This window comes from Danio aesculapii, chromosome 17, assembly GCF_903798145.1.
Source record: "Danio aesculapii chromosome 17, fDanAes4.1, whole genome shotgun sequence".
NCBI lineage: Eukaryota > Metazoa > Chordata > Actinopteri > Cypriniformes > Danionidae > Danio > Danio aesculapii.
The window spans coordinates 10085442-10107759 of NC_079451.1; the positions used below are offsets into that span (position 1 = coordinate 10085442).

The following is a 22318-nucleotide window of genomic DNA, read 5'->3' on the forward strand; positions in this document are numbered from 1 at the left end:
TTTCTGTTCTTTTTATTATTACTCAAATCAACAATGAGTTATTTTTACCCTCGTTCCTTTATAGGAAGGACAAAAATAGAAACATAAATGTACATGCTGTCCTATTCCCATTGACCTGCTGGCCAAAGATAAATTTTAGCTTTCACATGGATGTTGATGCCAATCTGAAAAAAAATCCAGAAGGAAAAGCAACAGATGCCGCCACCATGGGGGGCAATACAGGCATTTGTCGTAATGGCGTTCCTTCTGTCACCGTGTCATGCAGGTTTAATAGCTGAAGGCAAAGTCTTGGGCACAAAGCGCTTTCTCCTTGGCAGGATGTGATGATGGCACACTATCCTGTGTGGGCCAAACATAGCATGAGCAGCAAGGCCTCTCTGAGTCACGGGGGACACACAGAACACGACGTCCAGATCGGTGCTGAGAGCACTCGGAGGGCCCGTATGGGATAAATGCTGTTTTTCCTTGAGCTCTAGTTCAGACCAAGGTCATATTTATACTTCATCTTCAAGGCTGACATTTAAGTGCTCAACATCAAGAGTAATTAAATTCCTCGGGTTCAAGAGTTTTATACACTTTCCGTGCATAGATGTTGACTCTGATATCATTGTTATATAGACAACTCTGTCCCAGTTATACCCTAGCCAATCTGCGTATTTTTATCACTCCACGTGACCTCCATCGGGATAATGTACTTTAGTAGGTTTCAAAAGGTCAGATTATTGTTTTATCATGCCGTACAGAGCTGGGCGGAGAGCGGGAGTCATGTCGATATGCCATCTGGATCCACAAACACCTGATAGGTGTTTCATTTTACTGGTTACACTGACGTCTAGCATTGTAGGCAGGACATTACATTAAAAGGGTACAGTCTGGGAATAATATCTCTCATCGTTTCTCACAATACTTATTATAAATAATGGGTGCTAGATTTAGTTCAACAACTAAAGGCCACACCTCTAAGCATTAAAAATGCTTATCATGCAGGGAGTCTGAAAGGGGCAACGCTGGTAGGAAAAATATGAGATGGGGTACCTTTATTTTGCATTGCCCGAGAAACTTTGGTTTACTTGCAAAACTGCTGGTTGCCTGAGTATATGTAACTTGGTGCACATCGTCCAGTGTCACAATTTTATGAGTGGATGCTAAATCTAGTTAAGTCAAGTCAAGTGTAGCTATAGCTATAGCTTGCTAAAGATTAAAAACTGTCATTCATTTATTTCTCACCCTCATGTCATTCCAAAATGTTGGTTCATGGGGCTTTGTGTGATTACAGTTGAACCACTGAAGTTGAATGGTATGTTTTGACAATGTTTTTGCTTCCTTTTTTGGACTTTGAACGTCTCTGGACCTTTGCTGTCCATGGAGGATGAGAAAGCTCCTGGATTTCATCCAAAATATCTTAATTTGTGTTCTGAAGAGGGAAAAAAGGGACTCTGAATGACATTAGGGTGAGTAACTAATGACTGAACTTTGATTTTGGGGGTGAGCAAATGCTAAAATTGCTATTCCAAAGGCAGTTCAGTTCTCAGGTCAGTTGTGAATGGCACAAAATCCTAGAATGCAAAGACAAATATGACTAAAACGACTGAAATGAACACATTCACAACACCAATACCATAAGCATTTCAGACAAACAGTGTACAATTATATTCCACATCAGACTTTTTTTGGGCAGATTATATTAAAGTATTGTCTATTGCACCATTTCAAGGTGTAAATTTGAAGTATATTGACATCCAGTGTTTATAGAGCATAGATGTGTTTGTGTAAGAAGACTCAGTCCACCTCACACTTGGGTGGTCCGTTCGAGCATCTTAATGTGAAAATAAATCATGTGACTCAATAAAGATCTACAGGACTGTGTAAGAAAGTGAGGTGATTCAGACAGAGCTGCGTCTCTTGGAGAAGAGCCTGAACGGCGAGATGTTTCTCAGGTCAGCAGACACAGTGCTAATGGCCGAGCAGCGTTGAGGATTACACACGCACCCAGTGGGGCCGTTTTCAAAGAAGTGATGGGGCGACACGTCTCCTTGCTCCATAAGCGCATCAGTGAATGACAGATCTTGCGGGAGGATCACCAATTTCTCTCGGCTTCTGTACCACAGGCAGGAGCACACCGTCTGGAAGTGAAGCACCTCGGCGTAGACGCTCTTCAGCCCTCGTCTTTTGTCTCGGCCCACGGCGGATGGGCTCGGAGGTTCTGCACGGCGTGAAACTGGACCTTTGTGTTTATCTTTGGAGAGCAGCGCTCTCTGCTCGGCATCTCTTCTCTCGTCCTCTGTGTTCATGGTCATAAAGCGTAGCACCACTAGATTGAGGAAAGCACCGATGACAGTGAGGCCCATCAGGATGTAGACAAAACTGAAGGCCACGTAATGAGGGTCGTTCTGGAGTGCGTTGTCCTTTTGTAGGGCTACGTAGTCACCAAAGCCGATGGTGGTGAGGGTGATGAAGCAGTAGTAGAAGGCATGGAAAAAGGTCCAACCTTCGTAGTGGGAGAAGGCAGCTGCTCCTATGCATAAGGTGCTGACGCAGGAGAAAAAGCCGATGATCACCATGTTGGCCATGGAGACTTCCGGCCGCCGCAGGCCCATGCATTTTTTGGCTTTGTGCAACAGGAAGCGGACGAAGGTGTTAATGCGTTCGCCCAGGCTCTGGAACATCACCAGGGTGAGGGGGATGCCCAGAAGTGCATATCCCATGCAGAATGCCTTACCAGCATCCGTACTGGGGGCGGCATGGCCATAACCTTGGGAAAAAAGGAGGACAAGATAAGTGGATGTATGTTTAGATCAGAGCTGAACATCCACTTTATGTAGTGTTTTACTCCAATGATGATCAAACCTGGGATTTTTGGTGATTCTGAAGACATTGGTTGTCTTGTTTGGATGTGTTTGATTAGGAAAGAGCTAAACTCTGAGGGAAATTGGATCTAGCAGGACAGAGTTTCCTGCCCATGGTTAATAAAGTGTTTGTAGAGCATCATTAAGCAACTTTGGAGTGGACATCAAATAGAGCTTTATCCCCCCCCTGAAGGACATCAAAACAAGATGTGTATGGGGTCATCAATTTATTCATTTTCTTTTCAGCTTAGTCCCTTTATTAACCTGGGGTCGCCACAGCGGAATGAACCACCAACTTATCCAGCATTTGTTTTATGTAGTGGATGCCCTTCCAGCCGCAACCCATCACTGGGAAACCCATACACACTCATTCACACACATCCATAGACTATGGACAATTTAGCCTACCCAATTCACCTGTACCACATGTCTTTGGACTGTGGGGGAAACCGGAGCACCCGGAGGAAACCCACGCAAACGCAGGGAGAACATGCAAACTCCACACAGAAATGCCAACTAACCCAGCCGAGCGCCACTGCGTCGCCGTCATCAATTTAAATAGTGAGAAATGGTTTGCTTTCATCTGTATTAAATCAAAATATTAATAATTAAAAATATATATAATAAAAATATACATTTCATTATCTCTATAATGGTTTGTAGTACCATTGTGAATGCATGATCGTGCTCTGCATTCTCTGTGGGTAAATATTCAGTAGGCGAAACCAGCAAAACCAGCGCCAGCAGACACCACAAGGTTTAACACAACACTTTTTTGGTGAATTGGTGTTTGTATCTACAGCCTAAAAGAAAAGTAAAATTAGACTCATAGTTTGTATTTTATTAGACAACTGCACGCACATGGAAGTTCAACAGTGCAATCCATTTATCAATGCAGGAATGCAAACTTGTCACCAGTTGTTTTATATCAAAACCAGTTTGTCTGTGACAATTACGCATCTGCTGAAATAGCCAATCAGAGGTTACTATAGGTCAGCATGCACTCGTTATCCCTCAAAACACTGAAAACTGAAATAAGTTTGATTAGTAAATGAGATGTTATTGAATTAAATATATGAATTTGGCTAACTGAAGCATGCATATGTATTACACAAATTGATATTACTGAAAAAATATATGTTACATACACGTATACATCCACTACTATATTGGGCTGTAATGAATAATGATCAGCTAATATTTTCCATACAATAACATAATTGGCTGCTTAACTATAGAAGTACAATGTTAAATCTTATAGCCCCATTAAAGGAGACCTACTTAGACCTAATACCCCACAAATAATGATTTAAACACTTTGAAACTGCCCCTTTTAATTTTTTTTATCCAAATTGTGCCATTTTGGTGACTGTCACTTTAAATTTAAATGAGATTGTGCTCTTTTCAAAAGAGGGCGGCGCTACGTGACTGATTAAAAACTCTAATGGTAGATGGCGGCTTCTTACTCAGGGCTGTTTATGCTAATGATTGTCAATAATGGCCGGGGATTTCCCCATCTGATGACATGTACAAAGGGAGAATGTCAAAGTGTTTCAGTTGCTGTTTTTATCGTGATTATAAAAAATACAATAAATTGATTTTTACTATTAGAGGCTGGCTATATCCACACATCGTTGCCACACAACTTATAAAAATGATTTCAGGGCAGTGATTTTTTTTATGTTCAACCAAATAAAATATTTTGTAGTGACAATGCATCATTTGAAAAACTAGCTAGCTCATCACAACAGTTTCCACAAAAAATTGGAAATTTGTTGCACATCCATCATTCAAAACGTTGGTTAGGAGTTCCGGTAATAACATCACGCATGTAGAGTAGGGCTGGGTCGATAAACAATATTATATTGAATAAATAATATGTATGTCCATAGTTTCCGCTACATTCATTCTTCCATGGCGGGGCGCCACACCAAAATTCATCCCACCAGGGCTACATTACAGCTTCTCATTCAAAACATTCAGTCGTTTTTTTAATAGCGGGTTTTAATCACATTAAAACATAATAAAAGGTAAATGAATTATAACCGCACAAACTTTTCTGTAACCGTAGTATTGCTGTGCGCTATTTGTTTAACCCTTTAAGGTGACATGCTGGCTGACTGACTGACTGACTGACTGACTGACAGATGCGTGAGGCTAGCAAACTCGACGTAGCTTTCAGTTATGACGAACACAGTTTCCATATTTATGTTTTATTTATAGATAAAGGTCTGTGGCTCTGCATACAATGACTTTATCTTGCTGGAGTTTATAACCGTTTCACTTTACTTCAGGGCACATTAATGCCGCTCTGTAGGTCTGTTGAAGACATTCACAAATATTCCCAGCAAATCTAATAAAAGTTGGAGACATACTCATGACATAAACGCACTAAATCGCACTTCAGTAGGGTTTATTTGAGAATGCAGAAGAAAATCTGCACTTGAGCAGCGTATATTTGAGTGTGCGCAAGAAGTTTTGTGTACAAACAGAGGAAATCGGCGCTCAAGCACAGATTCGCATGCTCGTATTACATGAATGCGATCTCGACTTGTAATACTGCGCTCACGACATTTGTCAATGAAATAACGCCACAGGTAGTTGGTAGATCTGTGTAAAAGGCCCAACAGAGTCTGCCGCCATAGCTGGAAAAAATCCTAGAGGAAACACTAATGTCAATAACAATGATAAGGTCTGGTAACAATGATAAGCCCGCAGCTTGATGACGTTCTGGACCAGGTCCACTACTTAATAGATGATCGCCTACACCTCCCCCTGCCCTAAATCCAACCTTCACAGTAGTATAGGTGTTACCTTAGTGAGCGGTATAATGTCCACTGATGATTACAGACAGAAGCGAGGACATCTTGGTATTTTCGACCACCGAAAATTTATCGGCTGAAAATGTAATGCCATTTAACTGACCCTCTAATTTTTGTGGCATCAGTCATTGTTGGGGTACTCTTTTAAATCTGGAAGCAACTTCAAAATATATATCGGTATTGTTCAATATGGAAATTAATTATCGAGACTGCATTTTTGCCATATCACCCAGCCCTAATGTAGAGTCATAACTTCTGCTCTTTCTTTTGAGCTTGAGTTAATAAATACCAAACATGACATCTAGGAGACTACTCTGCTCTAATAAACATCATGCTGTTTTTGAATGTTCATTCCTATGAAATCTTACAAATCCTCTAGGATGATAAAGACCATATTTTTACAAATTTAGGACCATAGCTGGTTAATGATCATTTTAGGAAATTAACTCCCTGATTAAGATTCAAGCATCATAAAAGACAAGAAGATCGAGAATTGGAGTAATCACTTTTTCCCTTTCATGTGCTAATTTATGTTCATTCTAGTCTGACCAGCTTCTTAACAGTATCAGTTAATCAAATATTCAGTGTTCATTTGAAGATCAGGGCTGTAGAACAGTATAGACAAGACCTACAAACCAAATTGTTCAGGTATGAGTAAGCAGTCGCAGGTCCTTGGTTCTACAGAATGTAAGATTTACAATTTAGACTAATATTATTGCTCCTTGAGGTTTATGTAAGTTAAACAACCTCTTAATAAGTCAGAATAACATTTTTATGTGGTAAACAGTCCAGTCAATAGACTCTTCATCAAACGCTCACACCCCCCGGGTTTATTTGTACGGGATGTTCTTTAGCATTTTGTAAATATTATTACTAACATTCATTGCACTTAGCCATCCCAATTTTGTTATGATGATACTGTAAACTCCCCAATGAGGGCAGACTAATACGGCATTAGCCTGGAGATTTGTCAGAGCTTTTTTATTTGCATGGCTCTCGATATCAGGATACTAAAAAGACTCACGGATTAGGTTTTCAACAAGAAAATTAGGGCAATGAAGATTTAATTCATCATCATTCATTTTTCTTCAGCTTAGTCCCTTTATACATCTGGGGTCACCACAGCGGAATGAACCACCAACTATTCCAGCATATGTTTTACACAGCAGATGCCCTTCCAGCTGCAACCCAGTACTGGGAAGAAGATTTAATTGTTTGGCAATTATTATCAGCTGTTATGCAGCCATTTTGGCATTACAGCATCTCTGTTCTTGCTTTTATGAGGACTAGACGATGATAATTAACCCAAAAATAATTAGATAAATAAATAAAATGTTCTGTTGAGCTTAACTTTTATTTCTGACTAAATCCAAACCCGATAGACTATGTAAAGAGTAACTGTAGTTTAAGATAAACTTGACCAAAACACATAGAGAAAGAGAAAAAAAGAATTAATCAAATTTAATAAACGACTGCAGAGTGTTGTGCTAGGTTGTATAATAATAACAACAACAAAAATAAGAATAGTAGTAAAAAAACAGATTTTCAACTATTAAAAGCAATCTGGGGTCTTTTTCAAACGAAACAAAGGGGTTGGAGGTAAATTTGCATTGTTTTCAGAGAAGACAGACTTAACATACATTAGCATTTGGTAGTGTGCTCTTCTAAAAATAACCCATGACCATTTTTGAATTAATCCACCGGAAGCAATGACCAACATCACCATGAACTGTAACACAGGATTAAGCACTCCAGTGATGACGGTATGGGGTGTTTTTCTTCGTGTTTTACCTCATATATTACTTCGAAATCATTTATGCCTTAAGCTATTTCAATTTAATAGTGTTTTTCAGTTTTACAACCTTATTAATTTTATGGTATTGTCGACTTCCCAAACATTTTCCGTAGTACACTTCGTATTACATTAGATAGGTATACTACGTGTTTGTTTTGTTTGTTGTACAATATGCTGCCAATAACCGAGGTGCTTCCGATGAAAATCAAATGGAGGCTTTAAATTGCTCGTAAAAATATGACAATAGTGGTCAGTTTTCCCGATATGAGCACAAAATAGCAGTGTTCCACACATGACAGAATAATGTTAAGCCAAATGAATAAACAAATGTGTTTACGTGCATAAAAATTATATATAACATATTTTCCCGCGCAAATATAAGAATGTTTCCCCTCAGATAGTACGTTTCGTCTTAAAATATGAACTAAACTGTTCTTAATTAACACATTGTTGTGAAGCAAACAGTAAAAATTAAACTACAAGATGACACCTTGCAAACATGAAACTATAAAATAGAACAAAACTACAGTGATAACAAATGAAGTTAACTGTAAGTGAAGATTTACCTATGGTTGTTATCACAGTGATGGCGAAATAGAAAGACCCGGAGAACTTCCACTGGACTCCGGCTTTGTGGGGCTTCAGAAGCAACACGACCTTCTCAATCTGATCAAAGTCAAGCCTGGTGAGGTTGTATTTATGCATGAGCAGAAATTTGCGATAGTCGAGTTTGCCCTTCTGGCTTTTCTCTTGCTTTGACTCGAGAGCGTCGAAAACTCCCGCTCCAATGAGCAAATAGGACAAAGTGCAGATGATTAAGGCGAGTGTCCGCACGTTTTGTCTCTTCATCTTCTCATAGTCGCCTCAAAATATCCCTCAGTTTTCAAAGCTCCGGTCCGGGCATGGGAACTTTCCTGATTCATGGCTTGTAGCTCTTGGCAGCGAGAGTCATTCCAGCTGAGGGTCTCCTGAAAAAAAAAAGCTGCCACAAGGAACCGCTATTAAAAGAAGTGTGTTTAGTGGGAGCTGTTCTTTCAGCACCACCCCCAGAGACCGATACTCACGCCTTATATGGGCAATTCTTCCTTATATTTGCCGCGAGATCACTTCTTCTAAACCATGAGGATGGAGGTTTGTATACTGTGGTGTGTTATCGATTATTTAAAGTTGCAATTATGAAGTGATTACTTAATATATGTCACCTAAAGTCGTTTCAAATTACGAGAGGGGTCTTTGAAGTGATGCTTTGTTTTCCCTAGAGAAGTTTTTCTGAGAACAGTTCTTAATAGAACCTCCTGTTATTGTGAAAATAATATTTTAATAAGTCCACTTTTCCAGTAGGTGTTAAAGGCTTTTAATGAAAACACAGATTTCAATAAGTCAGTAGACGGTACCCATTTTGCAATTTAAGTTATTTTTGAGAAAATTTGTCGGCCATATAACGAGAAATTAAAATGACACTTGAAAATTCTCAGTTTCTCTGGATTTGTTAGAATAAGTTTCAATTAAATTTAATGTGTTTTATTATTTAAAAGGCTGATAATGCTTCCTTCAAATAATAATGACAATCTGTCTTTTTTGTAAAAAAAATCTTAAGAGTTCAAATTAATGGGATAACAAATGTTTTGTGTTTTTGCTACTGAAAATCTGAGTTTTTATGCTAAATACTGTTTTTTGATCTCTTCAAAAGTGAAAGTAACAAAATATTATTGACAAAAAATAAACTGTCAACATTTTACATTTATATTCTTTAATACAAAATAAAATTTTAAAAATGTACTTAAACACGTTTAATGAGGTCTTTTAGATTTTTCCTTGCTGTATATCTATCTATCTATCTATCTATCTATCTATCTATCTATCTATCTATCTATCTATCTATCTATCTATCTATCTATCTATCTATCTATCTATCTATCTATCTATCTATCTATATATATGTATATATATATATATATATATATATATATATATATATATATATATATATATATATATATATATATATATATATATATATATATATACACCAGCCATGTGTATTATTTAATTATAAACAGACAGAAGACATTAGAAAAAACACATACACCCACTGGCCACTTTATTTGGTACACCTTACTAGTACCGGGTTGGACCCCCTTTTGCATTCAGAACTAGCTTAAACCCTTCGTGGCATAGATTCAACAAGGTACTGGAAATATTCCTCAGAGATTTTGGTCCATATTGACATGATAGATTTCTAATGGGCCCAAAGTGTGCCAAGAAAATATCCCCCACACCATTACACTACCACCACCAGCCTGATCCGTTGATACAAGGATGGATCCATGCTTTCATGTTGTTGATGCCAAATTCTGACCCTACCATCATCATCATCAGACTCATCAGACCAGGGGGATTTTTTCCCAATCTTCTAATGTCCAATTTTGGTGAGCCTGTGTGAATTGTAGCCTCAGTTTCCTGTTCTTAGCTGACAGGAGTGGCACCCGGTGTGGTCTTCTTCTGCTGGAGCCCATCCGCCTCAAGGTTGGACGTGTTGTGCTTTCAGAGATGCTCTTCTGCATACCTCTGTTGTAGTGAGTGGTTATTTGAGTTACTGTTGCCTTTCTATCAGCACAAACCAATCTGGCCATTCTACTCTAACATCATCAAGGCATTTGCACCCACAGAACTGCTGCTCACTGGATATTTTCTCTTTTTTAGACCATTTTCTGTAAACCCTAAAGATGGTTGTGCATGAAAACCCCAGTAGATTCTGAAATACTCAGAGCAGCCCGTCTGGCACCAACAACCATGCCATGTTCAAAGTCACTTAAATCACATTTCTTTCCCATTCTGATGCTTGGTTTGAACTGCAGCAGATTGACTTGACTCTTGACCATGTCTATATGCCTAAATGCATATAGACATGGCAGAGTTGCTGCCATGGTATTGGCTGATAAGAAATTTTTGTTAACAAACATTTGGACAGTTGTACCTAGTAAAGTGGCTGGTGAGTGTATAATTGCATATTTGTGTTATTATTGATGTAATGTATACAATTGTTTTTTATTTGTATGAAAAAAATACAGACCACAGTCTTATTAGTTTCCCAGGTGATTAACTGTCTCCACCTGCTTCTTTACCTTGTTTATCCTTGGTAAATACTGTGAGCCCCTTTTCAATCTGGGTTTGTTATTTGCTGAATGTAGTATTGTTGTTCCCCTGCATTGTCTTTCTGAATTCTTGTTGTTGGATTATTAACAAACCATATAGATATCAGAGGTATGTATAAAACTTCTAAAAATGCTCTTAAGAGTAGTCTTAAACTTTGACTTAAGTGTCAAAACTTCTTTGTAAGAAGGTAGGACTTTTTTAAGACTGTGAGAAAAGGTGGTACAATGTTTTGGCATCATCATGCAAACAAATTGCAGCTTACAAGGAAAGCATGCGAGCCACTGGTACATTTAATTTTAGTCTTACTAATTTCTTTTAATGAAATGATTGTGTCTGTGGGGTCAGCAACTAAGTTGTTTTGAAATAGGTAGAGGGCCTCCATGTAACCCTTTGTCGTCTGAGATTGTTAAAATGGTGGAGGAGATACCGGGAACAGCCAACCCTTCCATTTGTGGTATTGCAGATGCCCCAGACCCTGCACTACTGAAGTATAATTACAAAGTTGGTCTGACTAGATTAGTTTTTTTTGTTTGTTTGTTTGTTTGTTTGTTTGTTTTTTATCCTCACAATAATCATAAACTGAGGTCTTATTACTATAATTTGTGGCCACAAAAAAAATGAACATGGACATATTCCTGAATTTAAAAAAACGATAATATTTAGTGAGCTAATAACCAGTAATTACAATTATAATCAATCATTTGTGCAAATACTGAGCAAAAGCTGCATATGATAATTAGTGAATCTCCTATATTCAAAAATAAACAAAAGTAAATAAACAAATCCAATGCACAAATTCTTGAACTTAATAAATCAATGTCATTAAAATTGTCTAATCTTAATGAAAATAAGTCCTATACTACTGTCTAAGCCCTTTTCAAGAACAAATAACTAACTAAAAAAATCAATCCCACCTATTATTTCAGATATCAGTGAAAGTTACAGTAGTCAATGGAATTTTTTTTATTGGACGTTTCACAGAACTCCTTCAGTGAAGCTAATGATGGCTAAAGTGTTGTCCAGTGGAGCAGTAACCCTGACCCCGTGCAGCCGACCCTCTGCATATTTCAGCAAAGCGTTTCCAGGCTTCATAAATAGTTGTCTAGCAACGTAATTAACGCTCTAGTCCTTGAGTAAATATCTGTGGTCTTTGTGGACTCATGCTAGCGCACCCTTTGCATAACAATTTTCCTATAACAGCCTCACTGCGCATCAGCAAATGAAACTGTAGTTGCTTTAATGGCCACAGCATAAGTGGAGGACATCTGAGTAAACAGACAACGCAAACCTTTCTGCCATTCAAGACATTGTGCCCCTGTTTTTGTCCAACTTGATTGCACTTTTTATTCCCTCTCATTCGAAACAATTGCCACAAAACATCCATTTTCCTCATCAACTTGACAGCAATTGTCATTTAAATCAATCTCATAGATTTATTTCAAAATATTACATAGAAAATATACAAATCTAATTTACTATGCAGCATTTCTTGAATCAAACTCGGTTAAGATCCACTTACTTGTTTGTTATGGCCACTATTTGATCACACTGATGTTTTAGACAATTATCTGCAATGTTATATTTGCCCCCTTTTTTCTGGATTTGTCCCTTTCAGCTTTTTAAAACATTTAATGCTCAATTTTATGAGAAAGCGATGTGCCATATGACACAAAACAAAGCTGCGTCACATTCTGAAGAATGCAAAGATCTTAAAGGGATAGTTCACACAAAAATGAAAATGTACTCACTATTTACTCACCCTCAAGTGGTTCCAAACCTTTTAAAATGTCTTTCCTTTTGTTGAATGCAAAATATTTTAAAGAATGTTGGAAATGGGTAACCATTGACTTCCATAGTAGGAAAAATCAAAATAATATAGAAGTCAATGATTGCTGGTTTTCAGCATTTTTCAAAACAACTTCTTTTGTATTCAACAACAAAATATTTAAAATATCTTTTGGTGAAAGCAAAAGAAGATATTTTGAGAATGTTGGAAACCGGTAACCATTGACTTACATTTATTTATTCATTCATTCATTCACTCACTCTATTTCAGAGGTCACCACAGCGGAATGAACCAACACATTGACTTACATAGTTTTCAAAATAACTTCTTTTGTACTCTTTTGTTAAAGGCAAAAGAAGATATTTTGAAGAATGTTGGAAACCAGTAACCATTGACATCCATAATAGGACAAAACAAATATTATGGACGTCAATGATTACGGGTTTTCAGCACTTCTTAAAATAACTTCTTTTATACCATATAGCAAAAACGTCTTTTGTTGAATGGAAAATAAGATATTTCAACAAATGTTGGAAACCAGTAACCCCTGACTTCCATAGTAGGAAAAAAACGAATACTATGGAAGTCAATGGTTACAGTTTTTCATAATTTTTCGAAATAACTTCTTTTGTATACTATGACAAAAAACTTTTTTTGTGGAAAGCAAAAGAAGATATTTTGAAAAATGTTGGAAACTGGTAACCACTGACTTTCTTTCAAACATTCATTCATTCATTTTCCTTTGGCTTAGTCTCTATTTCAGAGGTCACCACAGTGGATTGAACCGCCACATTGACTTACATAGTTGGAAAAAACGAATACAATGGAAGACAATGGTTACAGGTTTTCAGCGTTTTTCAAATGAACTTCTTTTGTATTCTATTGCAAAAAAACATCTTTTGTTGAATGCAAATGAAGATATTTCGAAGAATGTTGGAAACCGGTAACCATTAACTTCCATATTTTAAAAAAACTAATACAATGGAAGTCAATGGTTACACGTTTTCAACATTTTTTCAAAATAACTTCTTTTGTATTCTACAACAAAAAACATCTTTTGTTGAACGGAAACGAAGAAGAATTAATTTAACTTCTTTTGTAATCAACTCCAAAAAAATAAAAATAATTAAATAAATTTGTAATGGGTGACTTAATGATGACAGAATATTCAGTTTTGGCTGAACTGTCCCTTTAAAAAGTTAGACACATTTTAAAAACTCCCATAAAAGATGACAAGATTTCTCAAGCCAAAATCTTTGGCACAATTAGCATAAATAGGATGTCAAGTGTGTTCTTTAACAACAAGCACATCATTTCAGCAAAGTACGCTTCCCATATATGTTAAAAAAAGGTGTCGTGTTTATAGACTGTGTAAATAATCCAGTCATTTCAGTGGCAAATACAAAGCAAGACCATGTGTGGCAATTAGATAAACTCCCCCCTTGGACAGCAAGTTGCTGCCGGTGCTTGAGGTTTATTGGGGAATTTATCAGGCATTACAAGGCTTCAAACTCATCTATTCTCTGCTTGGTGTTGCCCATGCGGATCTGGCGTAGCGTCTTGTACTTGTCCCTCCCGGCCTGTACGTTTTCACTGTGCAGGATGTCGTTCTGGGTCTTTTTGGTGTTGTCTCGGGCCTCGGCCAGCTCAGAGCTCAGAGCCTAAAAACAATTCAACAGACAGTCAGTCACAACGCCAATAACAGAAAACAAAAATGAAATGTTCTTATAAGTAGTCCTGATTTCTTATTTATCTCATCCAAAGCCATTGATATGGAGACTAATGCAGTTGATACACAGAAAGGAGAGAGAGAGAGATCGGTTGTGATTCATGGGTGTTATTTGTGTTTTTGAATGGATCTGTGTCACTCAATTTTGATGTTGAAAGTTGAACTTTAAAACTGCAGTATCAAAATGACTATTACTCATACATTTAGTCATTTGAAACAATGTATTGAATAAGAAATAATAATATCTGTACAATACCAGAAAAGGTACAGACTCATACCCTCTGTTTTGTACCATAATTTACATGATCAAGCAAGACAATATATCATTATAGACTAGTAAAAATGTCAACATCAAACTCTTTTTTTAACATCAAAAGTTGTCAGAGCAGTATGGAAGCCTATGGAAGCCTGTTCCTGCCACTGAATAAAAATAAATAAATAAATAAATACAATGTAAAAAAAAAATTATAAAGTTGCAATTCTGACTTAATAACTCGAAATTCTGACTTTATAACTCGCAATTCTGACTTAACAATTCGCAATTCTGACTTTATAACTCACAATTCTGGCTTAATAACTCACAATTCTGACTTAGTAACTCAGATTTTTGACTATCTAACTCACAATTCTGATTTATTTACTTGGAATTCTGACTTAATAACTCGCAATTCTGACTTTATAACTCAGAATTTTGACTTAATAACTCGCAATTCTGGCTTAACTCAGAATTCTGACTTAATAACTCACAATTCTGGCTTAATAACTCACAATTTTGACTTTATAACTCGCAAATCTGACTTTATAACTTAGAATTCTGACTTAATAACTCGCAATTCTGACCTAATAACTCGCGATTCTGACTTAATAACTCGCAATTCTTACTTAATAACTCGCAATTCTGACTTTATAACACAATTCTGACTTAATAACTCACAATTCTGACAGAATAACTCGCAATTCTGACTTAATAACTCGCAATTCTTACTTAATTACTCGCAATTCTGACTTAATAACTCGCAATTCTTACTTAATTACTCGCAATTCTGACTTTGTAACTCGCAATTCTGACTTAATAACTCGCAATTCTGACTTTACAACTCCGAATTCTGACTATATAACTCTCAATTCTGACTTAATAACTCGCAATTCTAATTTATTAACTTGGAATTCTGACTTAATAACTCGCAATTCTGGCTTAATACCTCTGAATTCTGACTTAATAACTCACAATTCTGACTTAATAACTCACAATTCTGACTTGATAACTCACAATTCTGGCTTAATAACTCAGAATTTTGACTTAATAACTCGCAATACTGGCTTAATAACTCAGAATCCTGACTTAATAACTCACAATTCTGGCTTAACTTACAATTCTGGCTTAATAACTCACAATTCTGACTTAAGAACTCGCAATTCTGACTTTATAACTCAGAATTCTAACTTAATAACTCGCAATCTGGCTTGATAACTCCGAATTCTGACTTAATAACTCACAATTCTGGCTTAATAACTCACAATTCTGGCTTAATAACTCACAATTCTGGCTTAATAACTCGCAATTCTGACTTAATAACTCGCAATTCTGACTTTATTACTCACAATTCTGGCTTAACTCAGAATTCTGACTTAATAACTCACAATTCTGGCTTAATAACTCGCAATTCTGACTTTATTACTCACAATTCTGGCTTAATAACTCACAATTCTGACCTAATAACTCGCGATTCTGACTTAATAACTCGCAATTCTGACTTAATAACTCGCAATTCTGACTTTATAACACAATTCTGACTTAATAACTCACAATTCTGACAGAATAACTCGCAATTCTGACTTAATAACTCGCAATTCTTACTTAATTACTCGCAATTCTGACTTAATAACTCGCAATTCTTACTTAATTACTCGCAATTCTGACTTTGTAACTCGCAATTCTGACTTAATAACTCGCAATTCTGACTTTACAACTCCGAATTCTGACTATATAACTCTCAATTCTGACTTAATAACTCGCAATTCTAATTTATTAACTTGGAATTCTGACTTAATAACTCGCAATTCTGGCTTAATACCTCCGAATTCTGACTTAATAACTCACAATTCTGACTTAATAACTCACAATTCTGACTTGATAACTCACAATTCTGGCTTAATAACTCAGAATTTTGACTTAATAACTCGCAATACTGGCTTAATAACTCAGAATCCTGACTTAATAACTCACAATTCTGGCTTAACTTACAATTCTGGCTTAATAACTCACAATTCTGACTTAAGAACTCGCAATTCTGACTTTATAACTCAGAATTCTAACTTAATAACTCGCAATCTGGCTTGATAACTCCGAATTCTGACTTAATAACTCACAATTCTGGCTTAATAACTCACAATTCTGACTTTATTACTCACAATTCTGGCTTAACTCAGAATTCTGACTTAATAACTCACAATTCTGGCTTAATAACTCGCAATTCTGACTTTATTACTCACAATTCTGGCTTAATAACTCACAATTCTGGCTTAATAACTCACAATTCTGACTAAATAACTTGCAATTCTGACTTTATAACTTTATTTATTTTTTATTCAGTGGCAGGAACGGGCTTCCGTGGAGCAGAGATCAAGGTCTCATAATGCAATTCAAATGCGTAAACAAACTAAATAACTAAATCTCACAATGGGGAAACTATTGCACAAACAGAAAAATTAATAGATCGAGCTCATTCAGTGTTGAGTTGACCTCCGGTTTCCCCCACAGCCCAAAGACATACAGTATAGGTAAATTGGAGAAACTAAATTGGCCATAGTGTACAGTATATGTGTGAATGAGAGTGTATGGGTGTTTCCCAGAACTGGGTTGTGGCTGGAAGGGCATCTGCTGTGTAAAACATATGCTGGAATAGTTGGCTGTTCATTCTGCTGTGATAAATAAGGGACTAAGCTGAAGGAAAATGAATAAATAAATAGTATTATTATTATTTTTATGATTGTTATACATTTTTTTTAACGTGTAAATAAATGGAAAAATGTTAAATAAAAAGTCGATATGATTGACTCTCCTGAAAGAATAACACAACTCCTAAAACCTCATTCACACTACAAGCGTGTCACAGTCACCAGCGATCCAGCCTGTGCAGATCGTTAACGGACTACCAATCTGCTGGTATATAAACTACATGTTCCAGTCTTGCACCACACATACACACACCTGTTCCAGATCATGATTGATTACACTCACACAGCTGGGAGATGCCCAAAAACAAATTAGATGGACTTTAAATACAGCACACACACACACACACACACACACACTCTGTTGCTGAGTCTTGTTATACTGTTTATGAACATTACGACACGTTTTCCTTGCCTTGCCTTCTGTGTATGAACCTTGCTTTGCTTTGTTTTGTTTGTTTTACGTTGTCTGATGCCTGCCTGTACTGACCAATTGCCTGTTACTTGACTACAACTTTGGATTTCCTGTATACATCTGTTTGCCCCTGTGTTGACCATGGCTTGCCTGACCATCTCTCTAAATTAAACCTGCACTTAGATCCGTACTTCCTTTGTCACATTACAGAGCGACTCACAGTGGCAAAGCAACAAGCGACTGTTCATTTCAGATGGGAGTGAGCAGCCTCTGTCTATGCGATCGACAGCGACTGTTGGCGACCAGGTGAGCCTGTTGATTGACATGACAAATTTGAGAATTTATCTCAACTTTGAGAAGGATTGCACGGTGTTACCATATGGCAACATGATACTTATGTTCATTTCCCTGCCACTGTTTCTTTAGGACCAACATTACATTTTTTTGTTGGAAAGAGAAGACCTTAGTGTAGCCATTTATGTGCTTTGGTTAAAGAGCCCATATTATGGGTTTTTGAAAATGCCCTTCCATGTAGTGTGTAACATAGCTCTAAGTGAAGTGAAATGTCCAGCTAAGGCTTAAATCTGTAAGTGTACAGTGTTTAAAACTATTGATTCATCTATAAAAGAGTCGACTCATAGTGCTTCAAACGAGTCGTCTTGATAACGAGTCATTAGGTGTTTCGTGGTGACGCAGCTACGAAACACAAGTAGTTGGGTACGCAAACCCGGGAGATTTGAAACCTGCGGCCCCGCCCACTAACAGAAAAAAAAAGTCTCACACACAGACAGACACCGGTCGAATGAAGTCAGGCTGTGCAGATGGATAGTATTGACAGTCTAATCAAAGATGAAACATCAGCAATATAGCCCAGCCTTGAGCAGTTCTGAGTGCTTCTGAAAACTATATGCTTTCAAAGAAGACTTCTTCAGTTTGTTAAAGGAAGGATCAGTAAAGACTGTCAGAACATGGATCAGTGCATCATGAATCAGTTTCTACCCCCATTTCCCAAGTGTAAGTACGTGCGATTAAAATTGTTGCCTCGTTTACTCTAGCTTGCAAATTATGTGTTTAGTTGTGTTTTGTTACTTGTAACCGCATGTACTGTATCAGGTAAACTCTTTATATTCTCATATCACGTGTAAAGCCACGTTGAAAACGCGACGCGTGCCGCTTTGTTTACTGATCGTCAGCTGTTTACACACATGCAACGGTCAAGTTTCAAAATATTTCAGCTCAGGTTCGAGGTGAGGTGTCTAAATTGCACCCAGCAAGCTGAACTGGGGCTCTAGGCGTGTGTGTCGTGTCCTCGGGTAGGAGTAATGTGTGTGTGTTTCCTCGTGTGTGTAACGCACGGGTAATTGCGGATATAACTGAGTGCCACGTCCTCTCAATTCAGCCGCTCCTCTATGGACGCGCCGGCCCTGTGTGTGTGTGTGTGTCTCCTCGTGTGTGTAACGCACGGGTATTCGCAGATATAACTGAGCGCCGCGCCCTCTCTATTCAGCCGCTCCTCTATGGACGCGCAGGCCCTGTGTGTGTGTGTGTGTGTGTGAAAAGAGCAAGAAGACTGTGACAGGCTAGATCTCCTCGCCAGTTCTTGGACTTTTTGCTCAATAAAATAGTTAGTCGTCAGTATTTTCTAGTCCATCGTCTGTGTTTACATTCACCCACTGGCAGCCAAAATCCACTATGAAGCGTGTATGCACTGTGACTACTTTTATATTGTTGATTATCTGCTGGGCATTTCACTCTGTCTCGTGCTGAAGCCTTGTCCGTGTCGACCAATCGCAGCAGGCTGTCATCGGTCCAATCAGCGCAGATTAGCTTCGCGCTGAGGAGGGGTTTGGGAACAAATGAATCGCTGAAAGATTCATATGGGAGTCGCTGGGATAATTAGGTAAAAATAAATGCAGATTATAAGACCATCAAAGTGTTTTTTGACCTTGCATGCATATTAGACTGTTGTTGGAGACCCTTACAACCTAAATATGACCCTATTTCATGTATAATATGGGCTCTTTAAGTCACATGACATGCTGTGTTTTTCTGTAGCACGATTTCAGACAGACTGGCTTTTATTTTAAGTAGTTGCTGAATGCAAATGTAAACGTCATTAAAACAAAGGATCAAATGATGTAAGATCCACAAAAAAAAAATCACCTCCAGTAAGCTATGATGACGCATTCACGTCACAACTCAAATTTTTTAATCAAATGAGTTTTTTGTAAATCGATCAAATGTATGTGTTGCCAAATGGCAAAACTGTGCAATAGTGGAGCGTGCAATATTGCAATGGGTTAGCTAGCTGTTACCGACTCGGTCCCAGTCATTCCCCTCGCTGGCCAGCAGAGGTCACCATCCCCGGACTTTTAAGCATTACATCATCCATCTAAACTGATTGTGCACACACCTGAACTGAATCTAGTGAACCACCCACGCTTCCTATATAAGCCACACTCAAACACCAGTTCATTGCGAAGACTTGTTTAGCCCCGGCCAGCATTACTGAGCGTTCTTTCCTGTCTGATCTTCTGAGTATAACCCCGGACTGTTTCTGACTCTGAGTTGCCTTCTGCCTGCCCACGACCCTTGCTTTATACACGGACTCTGAACCACGCTGCCTTCCCTCGACCCATGCCTGTCTAACGGATTCTGAACCACACCGCCTGCCACTGATCTATGCCTGGTAAATCACTCTGTGTCTGTCAGCCGCCAGCCCCAAGACCATTATTGATTACTGTTGATGTGTGTTCGCACTTTAGTGCGTATTGGATGTTTGTGTTTAACTGTGACTAATAAATACTGCATAATGGATCCCTCCGTGTCAGTCTCCTCGTTACACTAGCTAGCAAGGTCAGCTGTGAACTTTTAGGTTGTAACAATAACAATATCAATGCTAGTAATATAATGTTGATTAGTTGTATGTTAAAGGCATTTGCATTATGGATAAAATCTAGTTTTAATGGCATTACTACTTTTGAATAGATATAAATACAGGGAACAGTGTATTAGCGAGCACCACCATGTTCTATGGTAAGTGAAAGAAGAAAAGGACAGAACTGGCTCTTCCTGCAGATCAAAGTGAGGATGAGATGGATTTTAGTGACCATGAGAATGATGCAGACTAGACATTTGATAGAGACATTTCAGATAAGTTAGCTCAGATGCAGATAACACAGGTGTAGTATAGTATACAGTATAATATATAAATATTGTTAGCTAGTAACTACATTATTCTGATGCATCTGGATATACTAGACTTGTTATTTATTTATTATAATATTTACTGGAGGAAATATTTATATTTACTGTATGTTGTATACATGATAATACAATATTATGATTGTTTTTGGTAATAATCAGTAAAAAAGAATGGAATAAATGAAAGCTGTTGGAATATGAGTTGTTGGAAAGCATGTATAAGGTATTATTTGTTATTTAAGTTCTGTGTTAAAGCTTATAATAATGCAAAACCATTTAAATAATTTCCAACAACAAAATTATTCATTATAAGGAAAGTTCTAAATTTTAAATTTCTAAGTTAGATCCATTGTTGGACGTTGTTGCCATATGGCAACATTTCATAAAGTACCTTTAAAAATTTCGTTTTTCCAATTTTTTTACAACACTTTAAGTTAAGCCATTTTAAGAAAAGAAAAACAGTCAAATATTTTATATATATATATATATATAGATTTATCATAATGCATGCAGTAGAGGGGACTTTCTTGAGCGACAGCCAATATGAGCACCAGTAGAGCTCACGTGATCCTCTCTCAACTCCTTCAGAGGCCGGTGGTATTCTCTGTGCTGTAGACCTACACAGACCTGCGTTTGCAGCAGGTCACCCTCCAGAGCGACAGGCAGCTACAAAGTTGCTCGTAGTGTGAATGAGGCTTAAGACTAATGACTCTTTGTAAACAAAATGTAAAAAGATGTGCATGACCTATAAATAAATAAAAAAAACCTAAACATTCAAAAACACAAAATCAATGATCAAATCAGGATGCATTATTATTATTATCATTTTAGTTTTGTTTTAGAATAACTACTGGCAGTGATATGTGAGTAGACATATAGTATGTGTTACCATGAGCTGTTTCTGCACACGCTCGTTCTTCTCGGCCTCAGTGATCCGCTCCTCTTCGTTGCGGTGGTCCTCGATTCCCTCTACAGGCAGCTCTGCGCTGTAGGTGCTGTTGTTCTCCTCGTGATCCTCATGGTCGTTCTCCAGTGGTTCCTCCATCATGGCCCGGGCCGCCATGGGTGCAGCCATGGACGCAGCCATGGGCGCAGCGGCCACAGGAGACGCCATCACATTGTGCAGCTCTTCACGGGTCTTTTCCAGATCATCCTGCACCTCTTTAGCCTGAGGGAAATCAAGGGGTCGGCTATTAGAAGTCAATCATATTTTCCACTTTTTGCTGTAGTGGTAAGATATACAGTGAAATTAAATTAAATGAGTTCATGTCACTCAAATATTTAAAAGGTTTATTGTACTTAGTGAAAACAAGGTATGTGAATTCAAATTGTAGCTATTTTTCCTATACAAGCAAGCTGGGAAATCTGCTGAAACTTGACTTTAATCACAATACAATTTTGTACCATTGTACTCTTGGCACAATTGTTGGCTCTGTATTTTAGCTGTCTTTGGGGGTGTGTTTAATATTTCCCCGGGGTCTCATAATCAGTGTACCTGGCTCTCGCCATACCCAAACTCAGACATATTTACTGCAGCATTGGTGATAGACCACTGAACTTGACATAAATCTTAATACAGTAAAAAAGCTATTCAGATCCTGCAGGATTTC

The 22318-nt window shown here is 37.6% G+C and overlaps 2 protein-coding genes across 2 annotated transcripts in view; both read right to left on the bottom strand.

Annotated features, from left to right (window-relative positions):
- Positions 1 to 11: 11 nt before the first annotated feature.
- On the bottom strand, positions 12 to 8419 carry kcnk3b (potassium channel, subfamily K, member 3b). The gene is made up of 2 exons (XM_056476348.1): positions 8030 to 8419; positions 12 to 2752 (listed from the first exon to the last, which is right to left on the bottom strand). The coding sequence occupies exons 1-2, from the start codon at positions 8310 to 8312 to the stop codon at positions 1884 to 1886; spliced, it is 1152 nt and encodes a 383-aa protein (XP_056332323.1). The 5' UTR covers positions 8313 to 8419; the 3' UTR covers positions 12 to 1883.
- Positions 8420 to 12026: 3607 nt separating this feature from the next.
- The window catches only part of ezra (ezrin a), a 37759-nt gene continuing 27467 nt past the window's right edge, over positions 12027 to 22318 (bottom strand). The window contains exons 12-13 of the mRNA XM_056476677.1: positions 21598 to 21876; positions 12027 to 14066 (exon numbers count right to left, since the gene is read on the bottom strand). Of these exons, the coding sequence (XP_056332652.1) occupies positions 13902 to 14066; positions 21598 to 21876 (444 nt within the window). The 3' untranslated portion in view covers positions 12027 to 13901. The remainder of the gene's footprint in view (positions 14067 to 21597; positions 21877 to 22318) is intronic.

Bases quoted from the DNA above. Each gene is read 5' to 3' on its own strand.
- kcnk3b (XM_056476348.1), bottom strand. From the start codon at position 8,312: ATGAAGAGACAAAACGTGCGGACACTCGCCTTAATCATCTGCACTTTG. The intron at 2,753-8,029 runs GTAAATCTTCAC...TTTTTTCCCAAG, and splicing joins CACTGTGATAACAACCATAG to GTTATGGCCATGCCGCCCCC.